This window comes from Brassica rapa, chromosome A02, assembly GCF_000309985.2.
Source record: "Brassica rapa cultivar Chiifu-401-42 chromosome A02, CAAS_Brap_v3.01, whole genome shotgun sequence".
NCBI classification, from domain to species: domain Eukaryota; kingdom Viridiplantae; phylum Streptophyta; class Magnoliopsida; order Brassicales; family Brassicaceae; genus Brassica; species Brassica rapa.
In genome coordinates, this window is record NC_024796.2 from 15,897,407 (window position 1) to 15,912,257 (window position 14,851).

Genomic DNA, 14,851 nt, shown 5'->3' on the forward strand with positions numbered 1-14,851 from the left:
TGACGATATAATTGTAAGTCGTCTAGTTTTAAAAAAAATATTGATATTTTAATTTTCACGAGACGACTGAAATGTAAGTCGTCCAGGAAAGTCAAACTTCTAAAATAATCCAGTCAAATGCAAAACCAACCTATGACGACTGAAATGTAAGTCGTCTAGCTTTTTGGAGTTTTTTTTTAACCAATCAAAAGTAGACGACTTATTTTTCAGTCGTCTTAAATAACAGATTTCAAAGTCAATTGCAAAAATAACCTCTGCGTTGACCGGACGACTTATATTTTAGTCATCTGGAATACTTAGATTGAATTCGTCCGCGTCGAACTAAATGGACGACTTCTCTGGAGGTCTACTAGATGACCTCCGTGGATGTCGTCTGCGTCAATGTTTAATAAACTTGCATTTTCTCTAAAACTATAAAGACTTTTTAACATTTTCTTGTTAATTCATGTTTATTAATGAATATTTGGGCTACTGAATGAAACTTATAACTGGTGATATTTATGAGGTTACCAACATTCACGTTAATTAAAGTTTCTAACTGATCCGAGAAGGCTTCAGTGGAAGTCTTCTCCGTTAGTTTTTAAGTCTTCTACGTTACTTTTTGAATAACTTGTATTTTTAAGAGTGATAAGTAACTTCAAGATATGTAAAACTCATATTTACAAAATATGTTTTCTCCCTTAGTTTTACTAAATTTGACTAAGTTTTTTAACGCAAACTTATAAAAAATATGATATGCTTTGACTAGTTACTATTGTTTGTTTCCTTCTCTTAAGTATTATTGTTATAGACAATAATGATGATTATTGTTATGAGTTGGAAGAATGGTTAAAATGCTTCTTAAAATGTTGTATCAATATGAAGCTACCAACATTCTTGTTTATTAAGATGAGAAAAAGGCCAGTGGAATTTATTATTGCATATGAGAGATTCAAAGATAAGAAAAATGCTGCTGAAGTCTATTATTTCATTGATTTGTAAATGTGTAAACACATTGTTAGCACATGTATTACATTTTGGGAAACATTATTACTGATTTTACAAAACAATTACAACTAAAAAAGTAGACATGCAATTCACAAAACAGATCACAAATAAAACTATTATAGATCATTCCTCTACAAAGACAAGCTTGGACTCTACTTGATATGGAAGAAAACTTTGTCAGAAGACTTTCAGGAAGTCCAGACGACTTTTAGGAAGTTCAGACGACTTCCAAACGACTTCCAGGAAGTCAAGACGACTTTCAGGAAGTCCAGACGACTTTCAGGAAGTCCAGACGACTGAAGTGGAAGTAGTCTGGAAGACTTCCTGGAAGTCGTCTAGTGCATTATATTTTAGACGACTAACAGGTAAGTCTTCCCAGAAGTCTTCCAGATCTGAAAAACTTGCATATCAAATCCATATCTGAAAAACCTGCATATCCAAAAACGTTCAAATGGCTTAAAAACAGAAAAAATGAGTGGAAGATTAGATAAATCTACCTTTATAGAACACACAAAAATATATATCTAAAATTAATAGATCTACCTTTAAATGAGTGGAAGATGAGTACCATCTGATTAAAAACCTGCAAAAGAGATAGATTAGTAAGAAAGACATGAGACAAAACTGAAAAATTCATATAAAGTTTGGTGTTTTCAAGTCAAAGAGATTAGAGAGAGGTTGAAGAGATTTAGAATGATGAACATTACATTTTTGTTGCAGCCATTTGAGAGGAGGAAAGAGAATGTGTAAATTTTTCTTTATATAAGGAGACAAAAAATCCAATTAGGTTAAATAATTTGATTCAGACGACTTCCTAGACGACTTACTTGTAAGTCGTCCAGAAGAGTTTAATATTTTTAGCGGGAAATTAAAATATTTTTAGCGGAAAACTAAAATAGAAGACTTTCCAGACGACTTACAAGTCGTCTGGTTTAAATAAGTCGTCTGGTTTAAATTATTTAAGCGGGAAAATAATTTTTTAAAAATTTTTAGGCGGGAATATTTGGACGACTTACATGTAAGTCGTCTGTTTTAATTTCTTCACCAGACGACTGAAATGTAAGTCGTCTAAACTCTAAACATAACCCCTAAACTTAATTAACTAACTAAACACTTCATAAAATCAAATTAAACTTCAAAAGTGTTTATTATACACAAAAATAAACACGTATAGATAAAAAATTAATTTTTCAAAAAAACATTCAAGCTTTCCAAAATCTAACCCTAAGAATACATACAATACTACAACATATGTTGCCAAACCCTAGACCAAAAAATACCATGATTCACTACCTACACTCATCTATGTTGATAACAATTCAATTTTGTTATATTTTAATTTATATCACTTAAAACTGTTTATAATTACATGATTTTAATTTTTCGCTTATCAAAATATTTTTTAAAATTTTTATAAATTATTTTTAAGATTAGCTAAACCAGAAGACTTACTTTGAAGTTGTCCAGACGACTTCCAACATCTCAGACGACTCAGACGACTTACTAGGGTTATATTCATAAAAATAGCTTCTGTTTTTCTGTTTGGTCACAAGGTGCTGTGATGCAATTTCATAAGGCTTTTAAGTTAGTTTTGCACTTGATTCAAGTTTGGATATAGGTTTGGGGTTAAAATCAAGTTGTGGGTTAGTTTTGGCAAATTCACCAATTAATAAATTAGTGAATCAGTTAGGAACTAATAATAAATCAATAACCTAACTAAAAGTCTAAAACTTAATAAAAACATAATAAGAAAAACTAACTAAATTTTAATATAACATATACATTTAGTATTTTAAAATAAAATTCGTTTTTAATATATATAAGATTCATTAAGGATATTTTTAAAATTAATAAATTAGTAACTTAACTAAAAATAAATAATAAATCAATAATTTAGCTAAAACATAATAAAAACATGAAAAATAAAAAAATTACCTAAAATGAAAGAAAACATGACAAATAAGCAAATTTAATTCTCAAATAATATTTTACAATAACCAACTAAAAACATTTTAAAATATAACAGATTACTTTAAAAATAAAACAATTAGCATAATTAATAAATAAATATTGACAAATAAGCGAAAAAACCTAAAAATATGGAGAAGCTAACACATAAGCCAAATCAATTCATAAATAATAGTATAGATAGATAGATCACGTTATCTTAACATACAATATATATTTTAAACTCAAAAAGATGAAACGAGGACTTAGTTGTAAAACAACAAAACAAAAGTAAACAATAAAACCAGAACCGTTTCAATCCTTTATTTATACTAGATTTTTTAACCGCGATACGCGCGGATAAGATATTATATATATTTCTCAATTCTATAAAATATAATGTATAATATTGTATTACATTATTTAAAAATATAAAATAATACTACATAACATAAATATATTTTAAATTTTTTTTTTGTGGAAATCATTATGTTGTTTGATTGTTATACTTGATTCACATATTTGCATAGATATTTGTGATAGATGAATAAATATATTTTTATTATCAGTAAATAATATATATTTATTATATAATATAAGAAAAATGAAATTATTTACTTTTTAAACAAATTTGTCTCATGTTGGGGACTCGGTTATAAACATATCATATTCGAAGAAGACATTTTTACAGTTATCAATCTTCTTAACAGTCAAAAAACAAATCTGAATATCAAAACAATATCTCATACGATCTCTTTGTGGAATAACTGCTCTGAAGAAATTGAATTTAGGCATCAAAAAAGATTGGATATGGAGGTACATATGTGTTATCTAAGTCACCTTTACAAAGTACTATTCATAGTTCATATATAATTTATGTTCATCCTATTTTTTGTCCATTCTTTATTAAACATTTTGAAATAACTGATGCTAATTAATAATAAATTTTTGGCTGTCAAAAAATAATCACATTTGTCTAATTATTGTATAAATATTTTATTAATATTGTTTAAGAAACTTTTAAGTGATATCATAGTATAATTTTTATTAATTTTTTTTGTTAATTTTTAGAGTTTTTTGTATTTAAGATTTTTTTCTATATTAAGTTTCTATTTCTTTTACAGAATTGATATATATATATATATATCATAAAAATTACCATCAAATCAGTGTTACTTATTTATTATTTTGTTTTTAATAAAAATATACTTTTTAAATAATTTAATGTAAAATAAAATTATATACTTCTTTTGCAGTTTCGCCTTGTTTACCTTTGTATAATGGTTTTCTTAAATTTATTCTACTGCACTTTACATGGACATTCATTTGACCGAACCATTAAAAAAATCTTAGACTATATCTAATTGGATCGCACATTAAATAAATCTCAGTTCTATTGAGTGGTGGCATCTATTCTATTAAAAGGGAAGCAGTCTTGAAAAATCTACTTATAAAAGATTGTTGGACTTATTTGTTAGAAATTTAACATGTCTTCTTTTATATAGTATCAATAATATTAACAGAGAATAAGACATTCATTAATAGCAGAATATTCTTTTAATTTTTGGGATTTAACTACATTTAAGCTAACAATAAAATCGACCAAATTAATTATATTTTACCCCACAATAATCGGTTAGTATGGTATTTTACCAAATACAAGAGCGGTTATTTAATATTTATTCATTTCGAATATTGAATCAAATCACATAGAATAAATATTTATTCTAAACGTGGACTAAGTAAACATACTAAAAATGCACTAAGATTTTTATACTAATTAACAACTTATCTATGTTTTTTCTGTAATTCAAAATCATTCAGAACTAAAAGAAATAAAAGGTTATAGATTAACAAACAAAATGACATCTAATTATTTTTTAAAAACCTATGTATCAATATTCAAAATAAATCATTCAAATATTATGCATATATTCAAAATAACAAAAAAAATCTAATATAAACTAAAATACTATACTGTAAACCATATATCATATACATATTTTAATATCATTTATTTTAATTTTTATCCATCATAAATTTTTTTTTGAATATTCCGTAAAACCAAATAAAACTTTTACCTAAAAATTAACATAATAAATTATTAAAGAAAAAATATTATAAAATTAGCTTTTAAACCTAAAAAATTTACCTAAAAATTAACATTTTTTTGAATATTCCGTAAAACCAAATTAAAATTTTACCTAAAAATCAACATAATAAATAATTAAAGAAAAAATATTATAAAATTAACTTTTAAACCTAAAATGAAAACATAAACTTGTACTAAGTTATTTATAACAAAAATAAACTAAAACTGTTATATCAATAATTTTTTTTTCTGTTAACATTTTTTCGAATGATATAATAAAATTTTATTCAATTTTAGCTTTCTAAATATATGAAAAATTTAATCAAAAAGTTTTATCATGTTTTTTTGAGTTTATATGAGATCAATCGGTATCGTATTACAGGTTAATAGCAAATTTTTGGATTGTTATTAGATTTATCATATTTTTTGTAAATGTGAACTGGATTATATTCTGGGTCGTCGAGTTGCGACCATGAGTCGGGATTGGATATAAAAATGGTGCTTCAAACTCAAACATTATGATAAAACAACTTAAAAATTATTTATTTAATAAGAATTAAATTCAAGAAAATTTTGTCAAAAGGATCAACAAAAAAATACCCGCGCTTTCGAAGCGCGGGTCAAAATCTAGTTGTTGTTTATGATTATACGAAATCAATAATAAAGATCAAATGTAAATCAACAATGTTGCATATTTCTTTTGTTTCAAGGCTCAACAATATCTCTCTTCATTTTATTCCCTGCTATCTCCTCTTGTCCGTCTTGATTGAACATACAAATAAGTCACAGTATACGCATGTTATATTCAAAGTCATAATTGACATTATTTGCTTTAATGTATGGGACAATTTGCTGTATAACCATAACAAAGAAAAAATGAAGAATATAGCTATACTTTGGAAAATGTGTCATTATACCACATAAATAGACATCCCAGTCCTTTACGGTGAGTGAACGTGTGTATATCACATACTATAATCATATACTATTCTATTTATATTTTCGATATAGAATAGATTATTTTAACCATATATGTTGTAATACATAATAATTTGATCTATTAGTATTATCTATTTATAGGGTTCAATGCAGTTTAAGTAGTAAACAATATAAAAGAACATATTTATAGAGAGGAATGATGTTTAGTGTATATTAAATTACATAAAATAATATATTTGACTGATATTGTATATTGTTTATCTATTCTATGTTTCTAAATAGTTTGGAATACAACAAAATTATGTCTTATTTGAAAACAAAATATGACTATACTATATATGTTTCTATGATAGTATAGATTTAAAGTCGTGTTTATGGAATATTGTAAAAAAATTATAAAATATATGTTTGTTTTGAAAGTTTTAAAACATAATATGTGTAGAAAAAATTCTATGTTTTTATCATGTTAAATTTAAAGTTTAATAATTGTTCTAACCAAAATTAAAATCAATTAAAAGTAGAAGGGAAAAACATATTTGTAAGAATAAAAAAAGTGTTGTCAAGGGTAATATAGCAATTATTATACAAATATCATAGCCTAAGTTCTCTTATGGTTATATGCTTAATTTGATGATCTGTTATAGACATGAATCCCAATTTCCCTTAATGTATCCCACTGTGTGGTTTGTACGTAGTTGGTTTTTTATTTGTTCGACACTTGAGTCCTGAACATATGTTTGTGTCATCCAATTTTATATATACATCCTAGTTTTATCCATTTTGTTGAAATTGGTAATATAAATCTTAAAATTCATGTGAAAGTAAGCTTTGTAACTGTTTAGTTTTCTTCTCTTCTGCAATGATGTCTTACAAACAGAGTTCATAAGAAGAGTAAGTAAGCTACACATCCAAATTCCTTTGAAGATCCTATGGTTTTATCATTGTCTTTACTAATTAACTAACATATATGCTGGTTTTAGATTGAACACCGATGCATTTAGAACCGCTCAAGCTTGTGCTCTTCGTGAGGTAAAGAGTACTGTAGCTTCCTCCTCTATTCTCTGTTTTCCTAGATTCCAAGGTTGAAGCCCCATCAGTTGCTGCACTTTTCTCAACGTCACCGCTTTCTCCTGCAGTTTCGACTTTTGGAGCAGGAGCAGGAACTCACTCTTTGCAATACACAATGCTCCCTAGGTTACATAAACAACCTACACTTTACTGCATATAGGTTTAGTTAAAACCAAATTTAAATGCAGTGGAAGAAGATGATCCAGAAAACATTGTGAGCACTAAGGTACCCTGCGGAAATAAAAAGAACATATCAAGACAGCTAAATGGTGCTCAAAAACAAAATATAACTAAACCAGTTTCATGAAATAATCACTACTTAATACAGTGATTTATATCTTTAGATGCATAATCTTAAGAGAATGACCAATTTGAGATAAGAAGATGGAAAATGAAAGATAATAGGAAGCTGGCTAATATTAACAAATATCTAATACAACCCAAACCCAAAATTATTAATAGGTGACGAAATACTAAAATACGTTGCACGAACCGTAATATCACACCTTTTAATTAGCAAATGCGTTAATGATTCTCTGCACACGCATCTCCTACTTGTAATGGACAACAATCATAGAGAGATATGGCTTAGCGATACTTCTCTTCTCCATCGCCAACAACTCACAGGTATGGTGGGACCGGGAGAACCATCGGGACATGGCTCAGCCGCCGGATCTCATCGGGCCATTCTTCTTCATGTTTCGCTCTCAAAGGTTGATTGGTGTTTGAACAACAATCGCATCAGACAGACATTTTCAATCAGGTTTCTAAGTTTGAGATAGAAGAGAAACTGAGAGGATATGTGGAGATTCATCCTACTCTCAGCTATCTCCAATTTATAGAATTTGAGGTGAATTTACGGTTTTCATTGACTGGGAAGGGAGACGGAGAGTTCGAGATTGTTAATGGCTTTACTAGAGAAAAACATTCATTGTCAAATTAAGGAGGAATACGTTGAATGAAGCCAAAAATATGGATATAAACAAAGTTGGGAGGTTAAGAGTCGAGAAATAGACGTTTTTTTGCAGACACATGAAAAAACAGAGACAGCGTTGAAGGGTCGAAGAAGAAGAAGAATGAAAACCTAATCTATGAAACGGCAGAGTTTGGTCGCAAACTCATAAAACGTTAGAGCTGCTAGGCCATATATACAAACTGTACCAATGGAATTATAGCTAACTCGGCCTTTTTGAGACTTGGACCAAAATCATGTATCAAAATTAAATCATATCACAATACTAAATTTAATAACCGAATCAAACTTAATAACTAAACTGGACATAAATGTGGGACCCACAAACTTAAAATACTGTCGACGGTAACGCTTAGAAATATACAGATCAGTCAGGCCGAAAACAATATATGATTGGCCCACAAACAATGTCCAATTCGATGATCCAACATTCGGTGGTGACGTGGAGAGATGAAGCTATATGATTGGCTAGAATTAATAGTCCTACGTGGACAGGCTAGAATTGGAGAATATCTGGCTTTTAGTATTGTGATTAGATTTGGTTTTATCATAACCGAAATTTATGTAGTAGAAAGAAGCAGCGGTAGGTAAGGAAGACAGAAAGGAACAATGTTACGAGAGGATATGGGAACGAGATTCAGACTGAAGCGTTAATCTAACACCGTCTTTGAACGAAGTTGGGGAGATGTCAAGTGTCTGAATGAGTTTAGTTATGTCCATTGATATATCTGCTGGTGACACCACTCCTCGATCAACCTAGTTAAGCAAAACAGTTCACCCCCATTAACAAGTGACTGCTCTACAATATTCTTCTACAAGCGAGAGTGAAAACATCATATTACCGATGAAGCAGAAACATGTTTAATCAAGGAAAGATCGTGTCCTCTGACTTGTGCAACCACTTCCGCCATTTGAACACGAGAGAGTCTGTCCGGTCCACCAGCATTCAAAACAAGCCGCATCTGTTTATCATCTGAAGGAAGGCAACAACAACATGTTACATTTTATTACCGAACTATGATGACTCAAGAGAAATAATATACCTGAGAGAACCCATCTGTCAATCAACCTCAAGATGATGATAACGAGATCCGTAACATAAATGGGACAACGATACTCATCGTGGAAGAAATCAACCGTGTCTCCCTTCTGTAAGACACTATCCATCCACTATATAAAAAAAAAAGGCCAATTCAATATACTCAGAAAAGAGATCTAACTTTGATAATGTTTGTGTCGGAAAGAAACCTGAACTGGGAGATTCTTAGGGAGTGGTGATAGAGTTTGAGGACCAAAGATGATACTACTCCTCAAGATAACAAAGTTTTGACATTTATCTCTGATGAGAAGCTCTGCTGCAACTTTTGATTTCCCATAAACGTTGACCGCGAGAGTCTCGTCTTCTTCCTTGTAGAAAGACTTGACACCTTCATAAACTGATATTGAGATCCAATCAAATTAAAAAGAAAGAAAGAAATAATGGGTGTGTGTGTGTGATAAAATCTCTCTCTCTATATATGTATGACTTGTTAACCTTGATCAGTAGAGAGATGAATCAACAGGGTTTTGTGTTTTGTCTGAAAAGATGAAGATAACCAGTTAACAAGGGAAGAAGGGACGTTGATGGAGAGAGCTGAATCTGGATCTTGCTCACAGACTCGAGGAACAGAGAGAGCTGCACAATTCACGACCACGTCGGGCTGGAAACAAATTGTCGATTTCAGACCAGAGAGTCTCTAACACACAAACATTAGTTCTTTGAATCTGGGAAGAGATCCGGCGAAAGAAAGGATAGTTGATTCGACGAACCTGACCAAAGTGGTGGGAGATGGAATGGAAGCCAAGACCGGTTTTGAGATCGACATGAAACGATGGGAAATGTGGGAAAGCGTCGAGCAAGAGGCCTGGAAGGGGACAAGAGTGATGAGTGAAAGCGACGTCGTAACGATCTTCGGCCAAAGCTTGAAGAAGATGCTGGCCCAAGTAGCCCGTTCCTCCCACAACCACCACTTTCGTCTTCTTCTCCATTCTTTCTTCTCCGGCTACTCTCCCACCCACGTTTGTTTTCTTATGTAACTCAATTTTTTTTACCTCTTCATCACTGTTCAGTAAAAAAAATGGACTTAAATTTAAAATACAGAAAAAATCATCTATCCTATACTAAAAAGGAAGATATACTCAACAGAGAAGCATGCCACCTCAGCTTAAAAAATCAACCAATCAAACTATTTTAAACTTCCATGTCATTTTACCTTCATACAAAAATTAAAATTTACGGTATTAACCAAACTAAATATTTTGACTCATCGTCTATTTTCACGTAACTTTTTTTTAATAATATATGTTCCATAAATTGTGATGTCTACCTTTTGGATTCCATCTGTCAGTTTAATTGTTTTCAGTTTCGGCCATGAAAACACCAATTCTTCAGCTGCCATAACTCAGAAACTGGTTCCAGATATTATAAATTCTAGAATGAACTTCCCCTTCCACTTCTAAAGTTAGGCTTCTAGCTCCTTCCTGCAGTGATTTCTGTTAGAACCTTAAGCGGCAGCAATACATCTCAAACGACATTACTCTAACAATTCAATCCGCATCTCCGCCGGACCTCCTAAAACGTTGTCGGAAGGTTTCTATGGCTCTAGAAAGATGCAAAATCATGGGAATCGTACTCCTCCTGTTTGATGAAAAGGTAGTCTAAACCTAACGCCTCTAATCAATGTTTTCTGTTTTTGCAGAGACGGTCTACAATTTAAGATCAGAGTTATCAAATAAGGTGATCTAGCGAAAGATGATGTTAGAAGATCTTCGTGTGCAAGCGAAATGGGCGGCTTTACCGGAGGTGGCGAAGCTCTTGCCGTTACCGAACTTTTGCAATATGTTTCTTCAATCAAGGCCGATTGCATGGCACGTCAACCGGTATGCTAACATGATCATTTACTCTAAAATTCTGCCGGTATGATTGTGATGTCAATTAGTGTCGAAGCTGGTGCTCTTCGGGAGTCTTTGAGTGATGACAAAAAAGTTGTTGACATACGAGGTCACATGAATTCTCTTAGTGTGGATTCCAAGCATTTTTACTGCCTCGCTTTTTTTGAGAAAATATTTCAGGTGTAAGATATATATATATATATATATATATATATATATATATATATATATATATATATATATATATATATATATATATATATATAATATAACATTCTTTGTGCTCTTTTATAGAAGCTAACATCACTTGATGGTAACAAGAGATTTGCCTTAGCAGCTGTTTGATAAGAGATTAGGAGGCTAAGGTTTGTGTATATTCATTCTAATATTTCATTTACTTTGTTTTTTGTGCTTACATGAAGCGGCCAGAAAGCTTTAGTTCCAGAGTTACTCTTGATGCCAAAAGTATGGTTTATGATAACTAATCTCAATAGCCTTTAGAAAGCATGTGCTTTAGGGCTACAAAGAGATGGTCCAATCAGATTACCATTCATGTGTTTCTTTTCCGTGAGGAGTCTCAGACGAAAAGGTTGAAAAGGATGTTTCAAACAAGATTCAAGATTCCATATCAATTTCTCGACACTCATCCTTTTGTAGACTCTTTAGTCCAATCTGATTACCATATTTCATTGGAAGTAAGTAGCATCCAAACTTTCATGGGAGCTTATATACTTTTTTTTTATTTTTCTTTTTATACAAAGTTCAAATTTGATATGCTTTGTTAATTATTTAAGGTAAAACATCAAAATTTCTTTATCTCGGAGATGAGAAGGCTTATCAAAGAAACACAGTATACACTGCTGCTCTACATTCAAGCTTCTCATGCGTCTGATTGGACTGATAACAAAGGAAATAAAGAAGCAAATCAGAGTGTCGAAAATAGTCGAAGGAGATACATTGATGGTGAACATTGGTTTGATGTTGAAGGGAGCCAGGATTATGGGAGTGAATAAAGATATGTTGAGAATGCAACTGATCAGTCTAGAATGGATCAGTAACCGTATTCCTTCATTGATTTGACGGATCTAAGTTCTGTTTTGGTAAAAGTTTGAGACTTATTCCTTACATAATATCTGACCATAAAATGTTTATATTTGACTGGGATGGTTAAGTTTAGATTTGCCTGGGATGGTTATTTTAGTTTTTAGGGCTAACTCTTCTTACTTCTTTGGAAGATAGACATATCTTATGGGTTTTTTTTCTCTCTGAACTAACTTTACGCTACCTTGAATTTTCTATATGTTTTACTCGCTGAGGAGACTGAGGTAAAGGATTGTGCGGATGATTTTGGAAGAGATGAAAAATTGGATTTAGATGACAAATGAATCAGAGTATGATGCTGATGAATATGGTGGGGGAGGAGTTTGAAGAGAGATAATTAAGACAAGAGGATCATGAGTTGGTAAATCAGTAGGACAAAGATCTGGAGGAGGAAACTGAGGAAGAGAAAAATGCAGGTGAGTTTGCCGACGAGATTGGAGATGGTCTGATCTTGAGAGTGAAGGTGATGAGGTGCATGCTTATCAAGAAGTCAAATTTGGAGAAGTTGTTGATGTGTAAGAAGAGCATCATGGTGTTCTCCATGATAGACGTAAGCGTAAACATTTTGAAATATTTGTTAGAAGCTTAGACAAAGGTACTACGGAGGAGGATTTAAAGAAAGTATTTAGTCCCTGGGCAAGTGACTGAATATAGAATTATGAAGAATCCACAGACAAAGAAGAGCAAGAGTTATGCTTTTCTGCTTTTTGTGTTTGTTGATTAGGCAAAACGAGGTGTTAAAGAGCTTAGAACCCAATGGTAATCCTTACACTTTAGTATTTAATGGAGCGTTTTGTAGCTTTACACTGAACATCACTCCTTTGGTCATTTTGTGTTTACCCATTATATATAAAGTATTTTTTGTTTCACTATATAAATTGTTTTTATATTTCAATGTAACTTTATATTTATTGGATATTATGTTGCCAATTAAATTATGTAAACTACTATGTAATTGATTAAATTTATATATTAAATAACAGTTTTTTAAAGTAATAACTTTTGAATATTTGTTCAAAAAAACTTTTAAAAGTATTACAGATTTTAATTAAAACTGGAGGATACAAATCTCAGATAGTGTATCCACGTAGGCAAAAATAATCGGCCAATGAGAAACTATATTTTTGTCATGTCACCTCCTCTATTTGTTTTTACAAAATAATCCTTTAACTTTTTACTTAAACAATTAAAACCGAAAATAGTTTTTTAGTGAAATATATTATTTATATAAATATAATTATTTTTTTTACATAATAGTTTGTAAAGAAATATTAAGTGTAAATAATATCATAATTTTATAAAATACTAAAATAAATTGGGCTGGTTTTCAAATTTCACAAATAAAAAATATTATTTGTAAACTTAGAAGAATATATCAAGAATATTCTTTTTTAGGAAAGAAAATATAAAAAATATATCGGAGACAAATCCATCTCTATTATGAAATTCCTCTATTTAAAAAAAAATAGAGGAATACATTGGAGATGGTCTAAGGCATGGCCGACGTAAATGATCGACGTTGAGATTTCAGCTTTTCTAATTCTTACTATTATAATGTTTCAATATAATTTTAATATTCCATTTGTTTTATAATATAATGGTTTAAAAGTATTTTTTTGTTTCACTATATTGTTTTTTATATTTCAATGTAACTTTATATTTATTGAATATTGTGTGGCCAATTAAATTATGTAAATTATTGTGTAATTGATTAAATTTATATATTAAATGACAGTTTTCTAAAGTAATAACTTTTAGATATTACAGATTTTAATTAAAACTGATTACATTTTGAAACAAATAGAGTAATCTCTAAATTAACTTTATATAATTATGAGGATAAAATTGTAAAGTGGTCTCACCTTAAATTTTTTTCATTCTGTGCATTCCTAATTAGAATGAGATAATCAACCTCTAATATTATATTACTCTCAGTATATTAGAAATGGTCGAACAGTAAACCAATTAAGGATGATGGAAGGAAGACATAAAGATGTATTTCCAGTTATCACAAATATATAAACAATTGACAACAACTTAATTATGTCCAGCGTAAGACAACCGAGAAGAGTTTCCATACATTCTAATTTAATAATATCTTACTATATTAGTGGTTAAATCAGTTTTCTCTAACACAAATATTCACTTCATTCTTGGAGTTTAAGCTTTTCTATATGATGATATTAGTAGTTTGATCCCAAAAAAAATGATCGAACGGTACATTGTAATTGGAGAAAGAAAACAAACAAAAATCAACCGAAGAATTTTAAGGTATATGAAACAAAAATTAGAAATCGTAATTCTCTGCAGTTAAAGAATAAGACAATAAAATTGTAAAAATACAAAATAAAACAAAAAAATATACACAGAGAGAAAGATTTAGTAAAATAAAATCATAATATAATTTCCATAATTGATAGTGCTCAGGTACACTAAAAAATCTAAATTTACAACATACAAAGTTTTATCTAATTAAAATGATTCTACAAAAAGTGCCAGCATGAAGAGTTAGAAATATATGATAAAATATAATACATAACGTTAAAATACATTATCACTTATCACTAAAAAATCATGTTAGTAGTAATAAAAATGAAATGACAACACATTTATTAAAACCATAGAATGAAACGCAACATGGTGTTATTAAATATACAAACTAAAAATTAAATATGCTCAACGCAAACACACATAAAAATGAGACATTATATTTGGGTATATTTAAAATTATTAAATATATTATATTGTTGATAATTTTAAAATTACTTAAAAAGAAACTACATTATTAAAAAATTAATATACAAATAAAACGA

At 29.9% G+C, this 14,851-nt stretch overlaps 1 protein-coding gene across 5 annotated transcripts; it reads right to left on the minus strand.

Moving 5' to 3' along the window:
- Positions 1 to 6,787: 6,787 nt before the first annotated feature.
- Positions 6,788 to 10,109, minus strand: LOC103853316 (methionine adenosyltransferase 2 subunit beta). 5 transcript variants are annotated; one of them, XM_033285050.1, is made up of 7 exons: positions 9,816 to 10,102; positions 9,541 to 9,742; positions 9,255 to 9,442; positions 9,050 to 9,176; positions 8,849 to 8,979; positions 7,540 to 8,762; positions 6,788 to 7,155 (listed from the first exon to the last, which is right to left on the minus strand). In XM_033285050.1, the coding sequence occupies exons 1-6, from the start codon at positions 10,032 to 10,034 to the stop codon at positions 8,619 to 8,621; spliced, it is 1,011 nt and encodes a 336-aa protein (XP_033140941.1). In that variant the 5' UTR covers positions 10,035 to 10,102; the 3' UTR covers positions 6,788 to 7,155; positions 7,540 to 8,618. The 5 variants fall into 5 exon arrangements, with proteins under 5 accessions (XP_033140941.1, XP_033140940.1, XP_033140939.1 ...); XM_033285049.1 differs by having other exon boundaries at positions 6,788 to 7,183; XM_033285048.1 differs by having other exon boundaries at positions 6,788 to 7,264.
- Positions 10,110 to 14,851: the final 4,742 nt, after the last annotated feature.